The 20,612-nt window shown below is 43.6% G+C and overlaps 1 protein-coding gene and 1 long non-coding RNA gene across 2 annotated transcripts in view; one reads left to right on the forward strand and one right to left on the reverse strand.

The window, feature by feature from the left end:
* LOC121337470 lies at positions 1-13,746 on the forward strand. Its single transcript, XR_005952899.1, has 3 exons — positions 1-273; positions 9,222-9,385; positions 12,033-13,746. It is a non-coding gene; the product is annotated as an uncharacterized LOC121337470 (long non-coding RNA).
* Positions 5,646-20,612, reverse strand: part of ANXA13 (annexin A13) — a 23,201-nt gene continuing 8,234 nt past the window's right edge. Inside the window, exons 3-12 of the mRNA XM_041407604.1 lie at positions 16,452-16,530; positions 14,148-14,242; positions 12,336-12,506; positions 11,730-11,763; positions 11,572-11,651; positions 10,414-10,482; positions 10,096-10,197; positions 8,034-8,109; positions 7,116-7,228; positions 5,646-5,967 (exon numbers count right to left, since the gene is read on the reverse strand). Of these exons, the coding sequence (XP_041263538.1) occupies positions 5,848-5,967; positions 7,116-7,228; positions 8,034-8,109; positions 10,096-10,197; positions 10,414-10,482; positions 11,572-11,651; positions 11,730-11,763; positions 12,336-12,506; positions 14,148-14,242; positions 16,452-16,530 (939 nt within the window). The 3' untranslated portion in view covers positions 5,646-5,847. The remainder of the gene's footprint in view (positions 5,968-7,115; positions 7,229-8,033; positions 8,110-10,095; positions 10,198-10,413; positions 10,483-11,571; positions 11,652-11,729; positions 11,764-12,335; positions 12,507-14,147; positions 14,243-16,451; positions 16,531-20,612) is intronic.

Here is a 20,612-nt window from a genome sequence, read left to right on the forward strand (position 1 = left end):
GTTCACTTATAAAAGTCCTGGCTGTCCGTTTGGAAACAGTGGCAGGACGCTGTCCTGAAGTGCCTGGGAACTCTAGAAGCCTGTAAACAGTCTGCAATGCCTCGCGCTACGCTGTCACCGGCGGTTCATGGAGAAAGGCGGAGAGAGAAGTGCTTCGAGGGACTCCGGTGGGATGGACCGTGTCTCCACCCTATGGAGAGATCTGGGGAGCATCAGCCTGCTGCAGTGTGGTGGGAGATGCACTGGGACCCCTGCATCCAGCGCTGCTCCAAGGTGGGCAGGGAAAGCCCAGCTACCTTCATCAAGCAGAAGTGAAGTTCACTCTTAGAGCAGTTTATCTTTATGATGCTGCTTGACATTTCATATAGAAAACACCAGGTTGTGGCCTTTTGTCTAAGGACCTCAGCTCTCTGAAACCCCTACCAAAGAACTTCTCAATCAGATGCCTTGAGGATGCTCAGTGGTACTGGAGCAGGTTGCTGCAGTGAGTAGCAAGCTGGAAACCAAGATTCCAGAGTGGCAATTCCCAGGGTGGCACAGAGCTCCCCAGGGCACACACCTTGATGGGGACCCTCACTGCAGATGGCTGCACGTGAACAAGCTAAGCTCCTTTTGCAGGCAGTGAGGTCTAGTCAATACAAATGAGTCTGCCAAGTAATTCAGATCACCAGTATGTACAACCTGTATTTGGGCAAGTGAACAGTCCTCCAGGTACTGCTGGGTGTCCACAGGTGCTCAGCTGCCTCAATCACATGTGGGTGCCCATATTTAACACTCCCATGGTAGGCATCTATGATGATGAGCCTAAATCTGTCCTCAGAGCTGGGATCACTCAAACGCCTTGTGCCAGGGGAGGATCCTCCGGAACCCCAGCTGGTGCCCTGTCAGGGTCTTCAGCAGGTCAAGTGTGATGTGTCCCATCTCTATACCAAATTCCTGCGTGCTTCAAGAGAAATAGAATTGGCTGCTCTTGCCTGGGTAACCGAAGTGAACTCCTCATCTCTGCTGAGATTTCTCCCTTTGTTCTAGGGTGGGGCTGAATCCAAAATGTAGTTTCTAAGCATCCCTACAACAGGGAAACACAAGGTTAAAACAAAAGTCCTTCTCATATTTTCAAGCTTACGGGTGAGTCATGTCTGCATTTAGTCACAGCGAGGCAGACGAGCAAAAATCATTGTTGCCTCGTGTCAACTCCCGTGCCATGCTGGTGTTTGCAGTCCTCCATATGTTCCTGCCCCTGTGTCCATGGTGCAGCAGATCACAGGGATGTGGGCAACCTGTTCCTCTAAAAATGGCAGCTTTGCATCATGGGCATGCTGTACATGGCCTTTCTGACATGGTGAAAAGCCTGAAGGCAATCAAACGCCTGAGGGCCCAGCCCCATGTTAAAGACAAGGTGGAGTCAGGCTGGTGTAGCTTTTTGGAGGCTGCCCACACAATCTGTGTGTGTGCACACACGTGTATGAGGTAAGGTGAGGGAGGGCAAGAGCAGGAGCCACTGGACTTGAGTCTTGCAGATGAGCCACTTCCAGGGTAAACATGGCAATTGACAGCATTTCCCCTCTTATCAAGTAAAGAAATGACCCAAGAATGATGTTGGGGTGCTGGGGAAAATGTACCCTCCCTCCCTACTCCCTGCTGCTGCTAACTCATCAGCTGGACATGATCTTGCTATAAATATTTAGAGTGGCATTAAAAACCCAAAGGAGAATTTTTCTCTCTCCTTGTCCAGGGAACATTAGCTACCCAAACAAAACACCCTCTCACTCTCTTTCTTGCTCTGTATGCATATGCTCTTGTTGCAGTCCATTCTGATGATTGATTGTAGCTTTATATCTCTCTTCTGGCTCTAACTCCTTGTTGCCTATTTAGTTCTGCCTCTTCCTGGCAGTGGCTGTGGATTACTCTCTTAACCCTTTAAGAAAAAAATAATGCCATCTGACTTCATTAATGACACTGGCTTACGGGGTTGGAGAAGTCTAGGTGGGATGTTCTTGTGCTTCAGACACTGATAAATGTGGCATTTATTTAGAAGATCCCAGGCTCGATGGCTTTGCACAGTTACGCAAATTCCTGCTAGCCCAGAGTACAGAGTGTGCTGTTTAAATAGCTTACTGCTTTGGGGAGGGTGCTGATGCTCCTTGCTGAGTCCCCACACAGGTCCCTGCCAATTTAGAGCCAAGGCTTCTGACAAATAAAGCTCCTGCTGCCTGCCTCACAACTCTCTTCATATTTTTTCCCACAGGTTATGGCTTCAGACACATCTACAACCAAGTGGGCACATCAGCACTGCTTAGTTAGGATTTTCTTTATAAATAGACTAGAAATCACTTTTCATGCCAAAGACAATATGTCCTGTATGCCCCCCACTCTACAGTGGGGGGTGGGCAGGGGAGGTGGATTATGAGCCCTGATGAGAGGGTGGAGCTGTTTCTGCTGTGGGACAGTCTAAATTGTCAGATAAAATCAGTTTCTAAATGAGCTCTTGAGGCAAGTTTTCTAGGGAGTATGCTATTGACTGAACCAGACCTGAGTGGTCTTTCTTTTGGGAAGACAAAATTAGTGCATTACCATGAGAGTGAGATCTTGCACAGAAAATGGTCTTGTCTGAACACAAAGGGGAAAGTGGCCTCATTCACAGGGTATGTGACCCAGCAGCACCTTGAGATGTGATGCTGCAGGTGCCCCATAGCCCTTGATGGGCTGGAGCTATTGGGGGCTATTAAAAACTGTGACCCTCTGTAATTGCTGCTGTACAAACTCCATCTGTGGCTAATTTCTAGAAAATGGAAGCATCTACCAAAGAACAACCATGTTGTTGTAATGCTGTACACTCATCCTGCTCCTTCTGCTCTTTCTCCTTAAGTGTTTGGCATCATTCAGTTTTGGAATTGAGGTGATTGAACCTTTGATCTAACCCAGAGCAACTCTTCTTATGTTTTAATGCAAGAGGATGATGAAATGTCATGCACTGAGCAACAGAGCGGAAAAAAAAGCTGTAATCTGACCAGCCAGCAGACAGGTGCACACAGACTGGTGATGTCAGACAATTTCTAAAACTCATATACTGATCCTATTACAATTCAGGTGAAAATGAACAAATATGGATAAAGAAAAAGGACTGCTCAAGACAGAGACTTCACTGAGATTATTCAGTGTTATGTGCACTGTCTCAATGACCACCAACCCCCACAGCAATCAAGAGACAGATCATCCCTTTACCCAAATTTTCAGTCTAAACTGACAGGGGACAAGAAAAAATATTCCTTATTGTGGTCTTAATAAAACTGGGAGAGGGAAGAAAACACAGGATTAACATTTCTCATTGTATAAAGAGACAATTACAGGGATCATAATTAATCAGATGCCATGGAGAGGATGGGAAGATGCCTCAAGCAGCAGTGGTGGCTGGCTGGGGTGACAGCTCAGCCGAGGCTGGGAGCATTAGCTTGCTCAGTGACTTGTTCAGATGAACTTTTGAAATCTTCAACGGTACAAATTTCACAACCTCTCTGGACAACCTGCTTCCGTATGTCTGATAGGAATTTCTTTTGCTGCAATTTGTGAATCCTGTCTCTTGCCCACAGAAAAATCTGCTAACTTTCTTCTGCTGCTGCTACTTGCCAGCTGTCTGATCTTCTTCCTATAATTTTAAGTCCAGATATTCTTATGGTCTTTCTCTCTCATTCTTCTGTAACTACTATGTTATTAATTTTCTATTTAGCTGCTCAGCAAACACATTTTCCCTGAGTCCTATTCCCTGCCATTCACATTGATATGATACTTAATGCTGAACTAAGGCTTATTTTAAGAATCTGGGCTTGGTTCTGATTTCGTAGGCAAGGGCAACAGGCTGCATCTATAGATACTGGTCTTGAACCCCTGACCTAAACTTATAAAGGCATGGGGACAAGTTTTACAGCATTGGAGTCACAGAGCAACTTCCCAAGAGTCACTGTTTGCATTGTGTACAGATAGAGAGATACAGCATGTAATTCAATAATGACTTTGGCTCAGTATACGTGGGTGTGAAGATGTGTGGGCTCCTGGCTTGGTTTCAGGACAATCTCTAATTAAAGACGGAAAGATTAAGATGAAAGCAATTGCACTCTTCTTTAGTCAGAATGATCTACTAGCGTTAATTAAAACAGTCTTCAGGCAAAAATAATTTTGGCTGCCAAAGTTATGTGCTTCACATTAAATAAGGACGTAGCTGGTTTAAAGAGTGCTAAGCTTCTAGAGGTTTCACAGAAACCACTCATACAGCTTTGGGCACTTTTGTTGGAATATTTTAAAACAAATCCTTTGCCTAAACCAGCTACTTCTTGTGTATTTCAGACACCCACTGGCTTTTTCTTCAAACTACATCATTTGAGAATGGGTACCTTATCTTGGTGTGAGCATACAGTGTGCTGGAGGATAAAATATCACCCTATCATTGGACACCAAAGTATCTTCATCTATCTTTTCTATAGCTCTGGTTACAGACCCACGGCAACAGCAACAAGAAGATACTTCCATTGCTCTGTGCTTGCTGGGTCTGAACATTAAAATGCTTGTGATAAAGGCATTTAGGTATTCAGGATCTGCCTCTGATATTTTTAGGTAGCTAGAAGTGTTCCTAAAGAAGGGTCAGGCCTTTAAAATGCCACAACGTCCTATTACACCTTTGTGAGACACCAACCACTGCTCTAATAAGCTACACATCTTTACCATGTCTCATTTGTACTGCCCCATCTTATAACTAGATGGCCAGGAGCCACTGCTGTGACATTGATCCAAGAGGGGAGAAACAGGTCCAGGGCTTCAGAAATACTATTTTCAATGGGAATATGATGGCATCAGTCATCACATCTCAGAGGGCCTGAAAGACCCTTCATCATGCAGAGTGCTGGTGCACTTCAGAGGCAGAAGGGGCCAGACAAAGAGAAACGCTCATGAACTCATCTCCTTGACCTAAATTCTTCTTGGTTGTCAGGTTCTGTTATATTTTTTTTTTTTTTTCATGTACATCTTCGCTCATATGTTTATAAGTTCTTAGGGTAATTCAGGGAGGAAGGGAACTCCAGTGGTCTCTAATTCAAGCTCCTGCTCAAAGCAGGGTGAGCCATGAGATCAGACCAGGAAATATCCCAGGATGAAGATCATGCAGCTGTCCAGAGGCCCACGTCTTCCTCTTTGGGAACAGCATTTCCTGCCTGACATCTACCTCACAAAAGACCCTCCTCTTTCCCTGTGATGCTCCTGCACCATCTCCCAGGACGTGGTCCTGGTGGGGACTGCAAGTCTTTCACTCCTTCATGGGATAATTTAGGAGGTGACTGCTGAGAGGGCAACTCACAGATAGGGAAATCACTCTGGCCTTCCCTGTTGACAGCAGGACTTTAATCAGGGCCTGACTTAAATCATTAGTTCATAGCCCTCAGGTTGTTTAAAGAGCTGTGATAATGAGCTGAGAAGAAATTACTATCCATTTTCTCTTGGCAGGACTGTAATGGCATGGCATGACATTCATTGAATTTAGGAAAGAGCAGGGATAATCTTCAGAATGAGAGAAAGACAGAAAATCTACCCAGAAGAAACAATGAGAGAAGATTCCTCCACATATGCAAACACAAAGAGGTCAATTTATATCTAGTTTTTTCAACATGTCTTTATTGCTTAAGGGCATTTGGCAAGAAAGCCATAACATAAACCTCACATCCAACATTACTTGGCAACATATTTCCCAGCTGGAAAGAAAATGGATTTTTTTCTTTGTGCTAATGCCACATTTTTTGGATGTTTTTTTTTGGAAACTAATCAAGAGATGGCTGCTCAGCATGCCTTTTCATTCTTGATGGGCTTTTAGTGCAAAATTGCCAGCAGTAACTTTCTGAAGTCCCCAGAGGTGTCAGATCGGACAGCTTCAGCTAACGGCTTCTTGTACATTTGCTGGAACTTCTCCTTTATTGCTGGCAGGTCGCTCTGAGGAGACATCAAGAGCCTCTTTAGAAGAGTGGTGAATGCTTTGAGTAACATGCCCTGCCCCTGCCAGCCCCCCTGATTCAAGGCCCACCACACCGAGTGGGAGTAGGAGAGGAGAATGCAGGAGGGTTAAAATTCTTGGAAGACTTTTAGCTTAACATTTGAATTCGAAGTAAGCCCATGTCAGATGGTGGCGAGGGGATGCTAACAGTGAAGAGGGCCTGTATGGAAAGTTATGCCAAGGCTGGGAGAATCTCTGCCCAGTGCAGCCTTGGTACTGGAAAAACACACAGGTCACTGTGAACTCTGAGACCATCCCCTGGTGGCAAACAGGGAAAGAGGCATGTCCCAGGAGTATGGCTAAAAAAGAGTTGTTTCACCCATAGCAGTAATTTTCTGGTTACTGTTGGGGGAGGAACAAACTCCTTATCTGGAGCAGTCCTGTAAAAAGGTACCTTCAGCACAGGTCTGATCTTTGTCACTGTGGGTTTTAAATGCTATAATGACTGGACTGTGTCTTTTTAGTGACAGGGTATTCCCTGGAGCCTAATTTTTCTCACTGTGGATCATTGAGAAATATGCTTTCCTCTTGCCTGTGAAAGGTTCCTCCTCTGTGGCAACTGAAACAGCCCTGGGGTTACAATCTACACAGCTTAAAAGGAATACTTAAAGATACAAATGTCTTGTGAAGTTTGGTGCTTCTTAAAATGACAGTTAACTCCTTTGGTTTTGTATTTCTCTTCCCTCCTCCCCATCTGTTTTTCCCAGCTGGAATCAGAGAAAATTGGCAACATATGTTTATAAGCAATTCTCAAATTGGAAACTGCTGCTTTATCATTAATTAACTAGGAATTACTTCTACACATCCTACAGGGGCCAGACCTCCCCATGGGTTGGTTTTAACCAGGTACAGTTGGCTCCACTTGAAATTGCCTACATGCTTCCTGGTTTAGTTCCTTTGAAAACAGAAATAGATGCAATATCAAAATTAGAGGTGCCTGGGTACAGAAGCAGAGTGTGACCACTGATGTCACTGGGCTGAAAAGGGTTTGCTGAGCACATGATCCATCAGGACTCACTCCATACCCTCTACATTTGTATTTCTCCCAGAGCTGATGTGAGGCATTACAGGACACAGGGTACCCTACCTCAGCCCTGGTCACAAGGATGCGAATCAAGGTCTTTTCATCAGTCCCAGCTCCTTTCATCGACTTGTGCAAAAGGGTGGCAAAGTAGCCTGGGCAGTCTTTGGCACAGCTGACTAAAGAAAACAGTAAGAGGCCTCGTTATACTTGTACATTTCCAGTTTGTGATACAACTTCAAGCAGAATTAAATAAGTAAGAAAGAAAAGGAAACTCTAGTGTTTATGCTTAGACATATGAGCTGGCAGGGCTTTTATTCTGAGACTGATCCCCTATAAGTATGCAAGGAGAAGTCTTGGAGTCTGAATGGGATGCCCATTTTTCCACAAGAGATTACCAGCACTGAGTAGTCAGCCTTTCCACAGTGAAAATGACATGAACGAGAATGAGCATTTACCCCCATGGGGTTCCTCTTGCCCATCCATTCTTGGGGTAGCTGCTCACTCTGCAGATCACAGGAGGAAGATCTGTGAGAGCCTAAATCCAGATGGGTAACAGCAATACCAATGACACAGGGCACAGGTTTAAACACTGGCCAAAGCCAACCCTAGTACTAAATTGCTGTCAAGGACCCTGTATATTTTTGTGGTGGCTGGCTAGCACACTTCTCATTGTGCCCAAACATCTGCTGGATGTTATCACCAGCTGTTGTCCCAGAGGCATCTTGGAGGTGGCTACTCTGTTTTAGAGGCAAAACATTCAGCTTTTCCTGTGGAAAGGAGCTGTGTATGGCAAGTTTTAGTTTTAAAAATAAGGAGTCCAAATCACTACTGAAAACTGTCTCTTTTTTCCCTGGCAGATATGTTAGCTCAGTTTAGGGGTAACTCAATGGCTGTTGCCAGGCTGTACACAGACCCCCAATGATCAATGTCAGGTGACAGCAAGAACTAGAAAAGAAAGGTCTTGAAACTATTGCATTTTACCTAGAGTCAGATAAGCCTTCTCCAGATCTCCAGATGTTTCACTTTTAATGGATTCTTCTATGTCCTTCCCACACACCTATGAGAACAAAAAGGAGCCATAAGAGCTTCTGTCTGTACATGTCTTCCCACTGTCCAAACCAGCATCAGATTCAGGATCCAATGGCAAGAGGTGAATCCAGATCCTTTAGAGCCTTTTTAAAGGAGTAATTTGAGGGAAAATGTAGTTCTCCTCTGATGTAAGTGCTCACAGACCCATTGGCACCAAGAGAAGGTCTGTGCAGCCAGGTGAGGGACAATGGTTATGTGATGGACAATCTCCATCATGCAGTCCCAGGTATCTGACATCTTCTGGGACAAAGAAGCTGCAGCTTCTTCTTGAGTGACCCCTGGTCAGCAGAAACTGTTTGAGCTTTCTCTAGCCCCTCTATCAAAGGCTGTGGATGCCTCTCGCATAAATAATTTTTGGAGCTTTACCAACTCTGTGAAGTTCTGTTACTTATTGTCTTTGGCTTCCCAGGCAAAGTTTACAAGCACCGTGGTTGTCCCAAAGTTTTTGTATTATTCTGTAGGGAACTGGAGAAGCAGACTGTCTCTTCAAAACAGAGTTTATCCTGCCTTTTGTGAACTCAGGAACCTCAAAGACTTCTACTTTGCTCTGCTTTGTGTATCAGGATGTCCCTGCACGATTCAAGACTCTGGCTTTTAGGTCAGAGCTGGGAGACTGTGTGTACAAGGCAGCAAGGACCCCACGTGAGGCTTTAGGGCTTAAGTTCTGCAAAGCACCCACCTGGTTTAGATCATGCCCCATGTATCTCTCCAGATGAAGAGAATGTTTGCATTACTTGTTTAGGTTGTGTTTGCAAGATTTGGGCTCTAATCTTGGCCTACTTCCACTTCGAGTGCAGCCAGGCAGGATGTGGTGGGTTGGTTTGGGCAACCTGATCTGCTTGCTTTAGCTTTGAGTTTTTAGGAATCAAAAGCAAAGGCAGCTTGGCTATTGCAGCATTTAACTGAACCCCTAGGGTATGGGCCACTCTAAGGGAGAGAGTATCAGTTTGTGACTGGGTTTATTCTCCTGCCAGCAGCAGCCCAAAATTTGGATTAAGCTGCAAACGTTTTTGTAGCTATTGGTTCCTTATTATGCTGACACTGAAACATGGCTTTGACTTGAGCTCTTTTCATCTTCAGTGCCTAAGGCTACAGTTTTCTGATGAACTCAGAGTCTTCCCAGGGAAGTTCAGGACTGTGAGCCAGAGGCTGGAGGGAGACTCTTTCCTGAGATGTCACTGCTGAGCTTCCACCTTGCTGCTAGGAGAAGGACCTTGGATCTCCCATTGCTTTGACTTTCAGAGGTAATTTGCAAGCAAGGTATCTCCGTATCAGGTCAGGTTCAGGCCCAGGCATGAGTAAAATGTCCCTGCTGGGTGACAGTACTGGGAAAAGTACTAACAGCCAGGATCCTGCTGCCTACTTTGCCTTATGCCTGGAGACAGGGGAAAGCACAGCAAAGCACCTGTACAGGCCATCTGCCCAGTGTGGGCACAGAGGAAAAGGCTGGAGATAAGCTTCTCCTCAGCCAATATGTGTGTGAAGTGGCGGGAAGAGGAGGAGACACTGTGCCAGGCTCTGTTTAGGAGAAGGAGAAGAAAAGACCAGAAAAGCAAAGCCTTGCTTCAGGGCAGGAGTTTGTGAACCTATCCCTTTGCTGTGGGGGGGGGGGGGGGGGTACACTGCCTTGCAGCTGTGGGAAGGAGCAGACATTGTGACATTCATTTGGCTGAGTATTGTGTAAGTTATGAAGGGGAATGGGATCTTCACTGGCAGAAGATACACCTTCTCCTGTAAATCACCTATTTCTGTATGCTCAGGATACAGTTGTATAAATATGTTTTCCAAGATTCTTAAAGCATTCAAGAAGTTATAAAACGGCAGATAAAGGATTGTCTACTCTACATAGAATCATTTAAGTTGGAAAAGGCTCTTCAGATTATTACATGCCATTGTAGAGTCTGCATCTATATGTCAGGGCCTATGCAACCCACATTGCAGAAGACAAACTCACCTTTTCATAGGCTTGAAAAGTAGCTCTCAGCTGGCTATAGCTTCTCTTTGCTAGGACGACATTGAAAGCCAGCTCCTCTGTTCCCCAACGGCCTTCTCCAGCCTTCAAAAGCACATGTTAGTTTTTGGAAGCACTTGTTCATACACAGTAGAGACATGAAGTCAGCCAGAGCCCTTGATCCATCCAGCTCCAGCCCATGCCCCCCTTGCTCCTCTCCTTGTGCTGCCATTGCCCCCGTGCTTGGTTTGTTAGTCCTCCCGAGGTAGCCCTTGGCACACAGCATGGAGGGAAAAGGGATTTTTGCACATCTGCACTTACTTTATACAGATCTGAGGCATCTTGCTCAGCAAGCTCTGCATTGACCTGCTGGGTCTCATCTCGGGTCGCCTGCAGAAAAGGAGATAACCGTGAAAAACACCCAACGGAGCGTTGGTTTCGTTTCAGCTGGTGGCCCTCACAGCTATTTGGGTTGGGGTTTTGCTGCCATCTGCTGACACGGGCCCGGGGACGGGCACGGTGGGGCTCGCTGGGTTCCGTGAACCCTTCGTGTAGTGCTTGTCCCCAGCTTCATGTGCCATGTGCCGGGGTCCTCAGGGGATTGCGACGCTGATGCCCCTGGAGCAGGAGGGTGCCCAGGACCTGCAGTGAAGCGCTGATGTTTTTCACAGGGCTGGATGTGCCCTGGCAACTGTGAAATGTTTTCCTGACTAACTTATGTACTCTGAGCATTCACCAACACTGCCATCCCTGGGAGAAATTATCGATGAAAAAAACCAAACAAATAATAAATGTATTTACTACTCCTGAAAGTATACAAGAGATTGGAAAGAGCTGTACCAATGCTTCCCAGAATGAGAATCCATACTGTGATGTATTTAGTGTTGTGACTGTTATGTCATTAAAGCTTCTTTTATTTATTCAGTCTTTTCATGTCTCAGGGCTGTCAGATCAGACTGACCACCACATTGCATTTCTCGTTGTGATTCTATTTTTCTTAGTTATAATGTGTCCTTATGAAGGTATTGATTTTTCCTTTTTTCATGAAAGGGGTTTAAAATAAAATGTGTTCTAATGGAAAATAAGCTTTTTTTGATGAATGAAAAACTAACACAACAGCAATCTCTTTCTTAGTTGTTCTGTATCTGAATTCTGAAATGCATCTGAAATGCAAACAAGATTTAGTGTTTTGGGGCAAAATTCAGAATAATGAGACACTGACCTCAAATGGGTAGTCTAGCTTTTACCATGGTAGAAATAACAGTAAAACAATCCTGTTATTTTCAGAGTATCAATATTTATAAAACTATCTGTGATTTCATAAGCAAAAATTGTATATATTGAAAAGCCATAGATATTAAAGGCTCTTATATTGAAGAATGCCTTTTGTTTACCAGACAATACTTATTATGGTGACTCAGGGAAAAAAGGAAATATCTCTGCCAGGCAGCTGCATAAGGGGACAGTTCCCAGCCTTACCTCTAGCACCATGACCAATATCTTCTGTAGGGAGCCACTGGTGTCACTTTTAACATCAGACTCTAGATCCCTGTCAAACACTGCGAAGAAAAAAAGTCTGTGAGAATTCAACCAGTGAGAAAGGATTTAAATGAAGGTGTTTGAAAGAAAAAACTTACGACGTTTGTAGGCCTCCTTTATGTTTACAATCTCCTAGGAAAACAAAAAAATAAATAAAGTAATAATCAAATAAATAAAATATGTCTTATTAATTAATAAATAAATGAGCAAACAAAACACCAGCAATTCAGCAGCATGCCTGTAGTGCGTGAGGTGCAGCAACCACGGGGGTGGGAGAAGCCATGAATTCCCAGTCCCCATTGAGGACAGCACTTTGAGGGGTGCCTGACTCATGCAGGTCTCCCTCTGGTTTTCCCTGCATTTAGGCAAGAGCTAACTAATTTTTTTTTTTTTTTCATTAGGATCATGTTCCTGTACCTCTGAACCATCAGGGCATGCCAAAGCTGCTTTTTAGCATGTATCTGGGGTTTCTTCTCACCAGTGTTGCCTCTGTGCCATCCAAGGCAGGTAGGAATAGGATAAAGGAAGGAATGTGAATTTTATTGGTCTTAGCTCCTGTTAGAGTTTCAGCTCTAGTATGGCAAACACTGGCAAGAGGCATTTCAGCCACAGAAGCTGGACTGATCCCTCCTCCTCCTTGCACGGATCCTCTTGGTGAGCTCTTTGCCCTGCTGCCCCAGGAAGGTCACCCGTGGTGCTCCAACCTTATTGTTCCGTGTGCAGAGAATCTCAATCAGCAGCGACTCATCTGTCCCAGCTCCCTTCATCGCCTTCCGAAGCTCTCGGGCCTCGTACTCGCAGGGCAAGTCCAGCAAAGCCAGCACAGCCTTTTCAAAATTCCCACTCAGGTCTCCCTTCAGGTCCTCTTCCATCTCCTGTGGGGGCAGTCAGGAGGGTTAGTGCAAAAGCTGAGGTGAGATTAGAGGATTTCTTACTTTGTTTATTATCATTGTCTAATGACTTAAAAGTGCCTTCTATACCAAAAAGTGACAAAACAATTTTTAAAAGGCCTTAAAATACACAGACTTTTTTTTAGAAGCTAAGTTCCCTAAAAATGTTGGTTTCAGATTGACTGAAATGATTGCCCCATCTTCAAACACCAGCCAATATCAGTCTAGTTATGACTCTTACTTGTGTAAACAAATGCAAACTATTGTTTTGAAAAACTTAACAGGAGTTTAATCTGAAACAATATGTGGAAGCTTCCTCATTCAAAAGAGCTGCCACACAGGGGATCAAACTAAGAATCTTCTCTGTCAGTTTTGGTTAAACCTGACGTCCTGGAAAAAGCAGCAGCTTTCTGCAAGGTGCTTTTATGCCAAGCAAACAGCATTTTTACACACACACCCCCACATCAACCTTAAATCCAAATTCAGTAAGACCCTGGAGGAGAGCTGGCTGGTGCATGCTGAGGATGCCAGCTGAGGGTGTGTTTGAACTGTCTGCAGTTAACATATCCTGCAGCATGGGAAGCACTTGACAAAGTCAGAACCCTGAATGAGAAGTCCAGCTCTATTATGCTCAAGTTCCTGCTTGCACAACTGCACGTGAACACTCAACTGCTCCAGTCAGAGGCTGCCATCTGTGCTGGAGCAGTTTCAACACACCCCACAAACGCTGCAAGTTCCTGGAGCAGCAGGAGGGAGATGGTACCACTTGTGCCTCCTTCCCAGGAGATTCAGCCTGCCCAGGAAAGTAGAAGTGTTCCTGTGAGCTGATGACACTGTGATGTTTCATGGCATTTGATAATTTCTAATGCCTATATGTATTAACTCTCATTATAGAACAAAATCTATAGTATTTACAGTAACCAAAATCTGTATCATGCTTGCTGTAAATTTTACATATAGAAGGTTTTCATTTGTCTTCAGTGCTGTCTTATTGACACTGATTAATGAGCAAGCAGACACCAAGAAAATACCAGTTTAATAATAAGGTCTGCAGGATTCAGTTGTTTACTGAAACAATATTTTAGAAGCTTTATTTTTCTTACACACAAAATCATCAGGGCAGTTTATGCCTCCTGCAGAAATCAAGTGCCCAATGAAACTTCTTAGTTTTGCAACATGTTCCACTTCATCACTGGAAGAAATCATTATTATCTCTATTAAATTCAATAAAAATAAAGTTGTGTGAGATCAAATAGTTTGTCTGAATTTGCATCTGGTCTAAGTGGGACTCTTACTTATAATTTCCCTTTTACATTAACTTCTTTTTCTGAATGTGCTGAAGATGAACATAAGCTGAAATATTTTCTATTTCAGTTATGAATTATTTTCTAGCTCTCCCAGCTTTGATTAAAATGCTCTGATCTGGTTAAGGCTGACTTCAAGAAGATTCTGAGGCCTAAAATTAGAAATATAATCAGTATTTTAGGAGATAAATTGCTGAATCAGAAAGTAACTGGTGTCCTCCTTAAATGCACTATGCCCTTGATATTTTCAAAAGCAGAGGCCTGTAGGCTGCATTTTCAGAGACAGTGGTTTCAAATAGGGAGGCCACTTATTTCAAAATACCTTGCCATACAAATCCTTGTACTTCTGTTTTATTTGTTGTCTCTGCTCCGATGTTCGACTTGATAAGACTTCAATAATTTTTTTTTCATTGGTTCCTGAAAAAGAAGTTGTACATAGGGACTTTATAATCAGGAATCTAATGGAGAGGAAAGAAAATGTGACCTCTAAAGAGAAAAAATTCCTGTACACATATCCCCAGTGGTTCCACCTTTATGATTTGTAGCACCTAAGATTCTTTTGAGGATAATTTTAATTGTAGTTAGCTACAATGTTCAATAAAATAAAATTTCACCATCTCATGCTGTTAATAACAAAGAAATGGAGTCTTCTGTTTGAGAAGGGCAGACACTGCTCCTAAAATCAGGAGCCAGGCATAGGCTGGCATACACGTTTCTGGTGACAATGCTTGTTTGAGCAGTCCCAAGTGATCAGCCACCAGATCCAGTTTGTTATGGGCATGAATTCTGTGCTGGCACAACAGAGTGAGGGCAGTGGGGCAAGAGCTGGGGCAGGCAAGGATGTGTTTGAATCAGCTCATTTACCAGAAGCCTGGATGTACAGCCTGTAAAAATCTGGTTTTAATTTTGCAAAACGGAATCAGGAAAAAGGATCTGGAACCAGCCTGGATGATCTGTCTCTGCCAATGCTTTTTTGCTGGGCAAAAATCAGAGTGAAGTGGAAGTGTGGGATGCCAAAGAGATGCAGTTGCTGTGCTGCCCATCACAGAGGGGAGCTGAACACACAGCCCCTCTCCACGGGAAAAGCCCTGTCAGCTTTGAGCTCTAACTTACGCAATGGACTGAAGAAGCTTCCTAAAGGCAGTGACCTTGCTCTTGCACTTCTGTTGCCCTCTGCCATATAAACGGATGCTTGCACTAAACAGAACTGCTGGGAGGCATTTGTTATAGCTAAAAAGAGACAGGACCACAGTGATGTCACCTGGATGAACGAAGGACACAATAGGGCAGCTGTGACACTAGCACAGGTGTCCTGGTGCACTTCCATCTGAGGACCAGCAGATGGACTCGGGCATTATTTCTTCATGACAAGTGTTGAAATTGAGAATGTGAGCCAGGACAGACACATGACCTGGCTTGTGGTGGGCACTGCCCAAACGCCCATAGGATGGCAGACCAAAGGCATCAGGACATTTGCCAGGTCTGCTGATGCCCACACATCCTGCTGGCGGTCACTGCCCCACACTCTCCTTGAGCTCTGCCATCTGATGCCTTTGTGTGGCCACCTCTGGGCTTTGTGCTGTGCCTCATCTCAGGCTTTCAGGAGCAGGAACCAACAAGGGTTTCTGAGTAGCAACCAGCACAAAGGATAAAGATACAAATTATACTGGTATTCAGCAACAGCTGATATGTTTTCATCCCTCTATTACCACCAGGTACATGGAGGACAACTTTAGGGCATCTTGCCCAATTCTTCCTGCTTAGATCCAAGGCAGAAGGCATAGTCCAATTGTAGAAGGAATTATACTCCTGTTTGATAATACTGGGTTAAACTCACAATGAGGAGAGTCCTCTGGCAACTGTCTTGAGAGGGCTCAGTTGGTACAACAGGAAAAGTTCCTAAAATTCAACACTTAACTAGCTGATTCTGAATGTCACTGCTATACCAGGAAGAGATGCTTAAATACATGTTAACTGTGCAAATAACTGGAGTGAATTAATAACTTATTGATCTTGTGTGCTGTCTGGATGTTCTTCCTTTAGTGAACATTGTCACCTCCATGGACCTTAGGGTCTCATGAAACACAATGCATTCCTCACTCACATCAGTGCAGTCAAGCAGCTTACTTCAAACTACCTCAGAAGATGGTGAGAGACAGTTATTTTCAGTTAAAAATCACGGTGAAGGTTGAAGTCACTGTAAATTCCTTTCAGCTGAGGGAGCTGCGGTGGGTTCTGATGAAATATGGAGGTGAAATATGGAGGCCTGAGAAAGGATATCTAACCATGACCTTAATCTAACCTGACTAGCTGGACCCCATGACTGCCAAATTAGACTTGGCAGCTTGAGGTTCCTGTCACAGGGAACAAATACCCTGTTTATCCTGATGCTCTGGAGGCATGCAATTATCAAGCTAGATCTTAGCAGTCTTTGAGGAGCAAGCTGGCTTCCCTTCCCATTTATCTTCATGGGCGTGAATGTTATTTGAGTCAGTATTTGACAGAAAGCATAAAGATTACCTAAAACTGGTTGGAACAGTTGGTTTGCCTAAGTTCATGATTATGCTTTTTATAATATTGATCTGCCCTTTGCACAAAGTCCAAACATCTACAAAGTCTTTCTTACCTGCTCCTTTGCAGGCACTGTGAATTTTCTTGGCATCTTGCTCTGTGTCAGAGCCGTGGTGGTGGCGCTTGTGGGCTGACTGGGAAGACAGAGACACAGCAGACATGTGGGAAACAATTAGAAAGACAGCAGTTTGGGCCAGGTCCTTGCTTGGTCTTTGTTCACGCCATCTAAACCTTGAAGTTCAGGCTGGGCTTTGCTGAAATACTGTATCTATCCCTAGGGTTCCTGGAATGGATCCACAGTGGTCTATACAACTTTGTCACCAGATATATATATATATATGTATGTGTATGTCACCCTACATAACATGTCACCATAAGATATACATGACCTATAGAACTTTGTTCTGCCAGTTCTGGCTTATTCAAAGAATTTAAGGATAATTTCATACTAGAGATCTTCATGCCAGATCAAATATTATTGGTTTTTACCACTTTAGCAACAGGCCAATACAAACACCTTAGCAGAAGCAGGACCTATCTCTGTAGTACATTTTTAAGTGAACACTCCCAATCATCTGAATAAAAAATGTTCCTGAAAACCTTTCTTGTATTGATGCATTTGTGCTAACAAGATAATTGGAGATACATAATGTGATAAAGCTGGGGGTTTTTGTTGTTGCTGATGAGGTTATTTTGCCTTTTTTTTTTTTTTTTTTTTTTGGCAAAATAATACATGTGGCTACCTTGAGCTAAATTTACAAGGACAGGATAATAACTCAAAGTCCATGGCGACTGCAGCAGTTTACTGCCTGACATATCAATGTAAACAGAAAACCATGCCTGCTCCTTCTGATCTGAGTTAGCTGTTAATCTCCCAAGCTGTGAGTCACAGGGGCTGCAATGCTGGTACACCCTTCACTCTGCTGTTTCTCAGAAAAGGGTAGAATTATTTGAGACCACAATGACAGCAACAATTTCAGCTCCTCTAACATGATTACTCAAATATTTTAAATGTGCAAACTCTAAAACAGTAGTAGAAAATAGGTTCTTAAGTCAAGAAGCACAAGTCAAGCAGCACAAGTCAGTACGCACACCACAGACTCGGGGTCTGAGTGGGCACTGGCAGTGCTTTGGCATTTCCATTTAAACAGCAACATGTGGATCAGGCTGCTTGCTCTGCAGGGCTTCCAGGCACTGGCACCACCACTGTTAATTAAGAGTTATGATACTGCAGGGCTTGGCAGTCTGCTTTTAAGTCCTTCTGAAAATGCCACCAGCCTGCTGAGGAGCAGAAGAGGTTAAATGGCTGATTAACCTCCTTGTCTCTGGGGGTAGCACAGGGCAGAGACCATTCCTGAAAGACATTTGGCAGAACATCATTCTGCTTGTGGAATAAAGATAATTTAGGCACATGGCTGTGGGCCATGCTCTGCCACATGCCCATCAGGCCAGAGAACAAGAAGTTTTATTTACAAGCATAGATACAGTCTGAAAGTCTGTTTGTTGGCATGCTTCAAAAGTTTCAGGCTGTCATTTACTAGTTCTGGTGAAAGAACTACAACTCTGGCTAAAGGGGTCCTCAGTCAAAAGGCAAGGGGTCAGTTCTCAAGGAGGAAAGCTCAAATCCAGTCCCTACACTGCTTTGCCAATGTGCCTTTGTGATTGACTGAAGCCATTTAGGTACCTGGCTTTTCTAATGCAGTTACCAGATAGGATAGAACCTACTGCTGATGGTAGCTGAAATGCACAGTTATTTTTACAACTATAACAATTAGTAAGGTACGATAACAATCTCTACAGCACAAGGTAACACTTTGATTGCCCCATCATTATGACAAATGTGGCTTTTAAAGATGTTCCACACAAATTTTCCTAAACCTTTCAAACAAGATGGAAATAGTTGCATATACATAACTAATATTTTCTAGTGGAGATTTTATTTAACAGTCTCCAAATTTCCCAACAGTTTGGCTCAAAATGGAAAGGGAAAAACACAGAGTTAGAACACAGATGCACTGATAACTACTCAAAAAGAATTCCATTCACAGTTTTCTATTATGGAAGAGTGCAGGTGCTTCTCCTTCAATGGCATCATGTACAAAGGAAATGGACTGACAGGCTGAGAGAGCTGGGGCTGTTCAGCATGGAGAAGAGAAGGCTCCAGGGAAATACCATTACTTTGGCTCTGTACTGTTAGTATGCTTATGGTAGGTCTTGCAATCTGTGTTAGGCAGCCAGTACTGAAGTTGTTCTAGAGTTGTTTGCAAAGCAAACCAAAAGGACCAAAGAAGCAGCTGAAAAAACAGAGAAAAGGAAAATCCTGTAGCACAAAATACAGAGAAAAGTGCTAACATATAAAATGTGGATATTTTACTACTTTGTAGTTATCCAAGTGCTGTTCTAATTGACAGACTCTCATTCCCTGCAACAATAAGAGTTGAGAACTCTTGCTTCACATTCACTGCCTCCTGACCTGGGACAGAAGGTGCAGTGGTGAGAAGAAAAAAGGCTTCATCTGGGATTGTCTCCCACTTCTCAGACCTTCAGCCTGGACAGAAACAGCTGCACAAACACACAAAGGCAAGCGCTGGTTTGTCCTTTGCCTTGCCTTGCCCACCACTAGTGCTGGGCTGTGGGAATTGCCCTCATCATGCTGGTGCTGCTGCCTCTGCAGCTGCCACTGCCCCAACCCTACTGCAGGAGCACCTGGTCATGGGCAGGCCCTGGCAGAAACATTTATTTTCAAGACAAAAATCATGCAGGAAGGAAGGCCTATTTCAATGTTCAGGGCACGTTTGTTTTAAAGCACCGGAGGAATTTATTGAGTCAGCTCTGCTAAAGGCTCTGTCTTCAAAAAAATCACTGCAAAACATTAAAAGATGCACCTGGGGGATACCATTCTGTTAGTACTGTGTGAAATACCAGCATCATCTTTATAGAGGGAAATCTGACACTGTGGTAAGTGACTGTCAAAGCCAGCTCCTGGGTCATCTGAGAAGCACTGGCTAAAATTCACTGCTTGCTGAGTCCCTTCCTTGACCTTCCCACTGACACAGCTTCCCAGTGCAGGAGAGGGAGAGCTGTTTCAGAGCTGCACTCCTTACCCTGTGGATTTTGACAAGTGGATTTTCCTGTAAGGGATACATGGCAAAATCAATCAATGTTTAATACCATTTTTAACCTGTAGTGATTTTTCTTCTAAAAATATGGGCAGGACCACTTCAATATAGTTTTTTTTTTTTTTAGAGTTAGAACTTAGATTAGATTAGTTACTGATTTAGAAGCATTCTAGCAAATTTGGTGAGGGCATGATGTGGAGTCTGAAATATCAGGTGGACAGACTGCAAACAACTTTGAAGCTGGACACAAGATGTAAGGGAACTTGCTTTCACAAACTGGTCCAGCTCCATCCACTCATTTATTTAATTTTCTTCTAATTTCTCTCCTATAGTTCCATATTAATTAATGTAACCAGAGTTCTGATGGTAAAAAATATTCTTTTCACTTCCAGCACAGTTGTATTTATGGCCTGTGTCGACTTGTTTTCTCTTATCCTGAATAGTTTTTTGTCTCACTCAAGCATGTTTCAGACAATAATCTGTTTCCCTTTCTTTGGCTAGAATTGCCACAGATTTATTTATATTAAACTGGACAGTTTATAAAAGATCTAAAACTAACTTGCTTTGTTCTAAATTGTTTTAAAGCACACCAAGTAGTTTTTGCTACTATAATTTAGGTGTGACTTTAGGGAGCTGTAAGATGAGTTTATAGTTGAAGATGATCTTCAATGCTTAGAGAATCTTTGTAGATTTTTCTTTGATGTTTCATCATGTGGAACCCTTATGGAGCACAAATAAACAATTTAGCAAAGGTCAGCAAACCCAAAAGGATGTGGTGGGCGTGGGGGAACAAGAGCTCTGATGGATTCAAGGCATCAGTAGAGGCATTGGTAAGTTGCTGCAGTACATTGCAGACATTCCTAAAAATCTAAAAGTATTTTCCTCAGGTTAAAGACAATTAAGCTTGCAGCAGATACAAAGTGCTCATCTGTCAGTAGACAAGAACAGAAGTGCTGCCATGAACATGTCAGGTTGTTTCCTGTATTGCAAAAGAGAGCCCTCTGAAAACAGCTGATAATACAGCTTGAGCAATCACAGCTATATTTCCATGATCTCATGCAGATGCCACAAGCCTGCTCAGGAACAGGTTTAGGGAG

Source organism: Onychostruthus taczanowskii, unplaced genomic scaffold (genome assembly GCF_017590055.1).
Source record: "Onychostruthus taczanowskii isolate IOZ18803 unplaced genomic scaffold, ASM1759005v1 scaffold27, whole genome shotgun sequence".
Classification (NCBI taxonomy): domain Eukaryota; kingdom Metazoa; phylum Chordata; class Aves; order Passeriformes; family Passeridae; genus Onychostruthus; species Onychostruthus taczanowskii.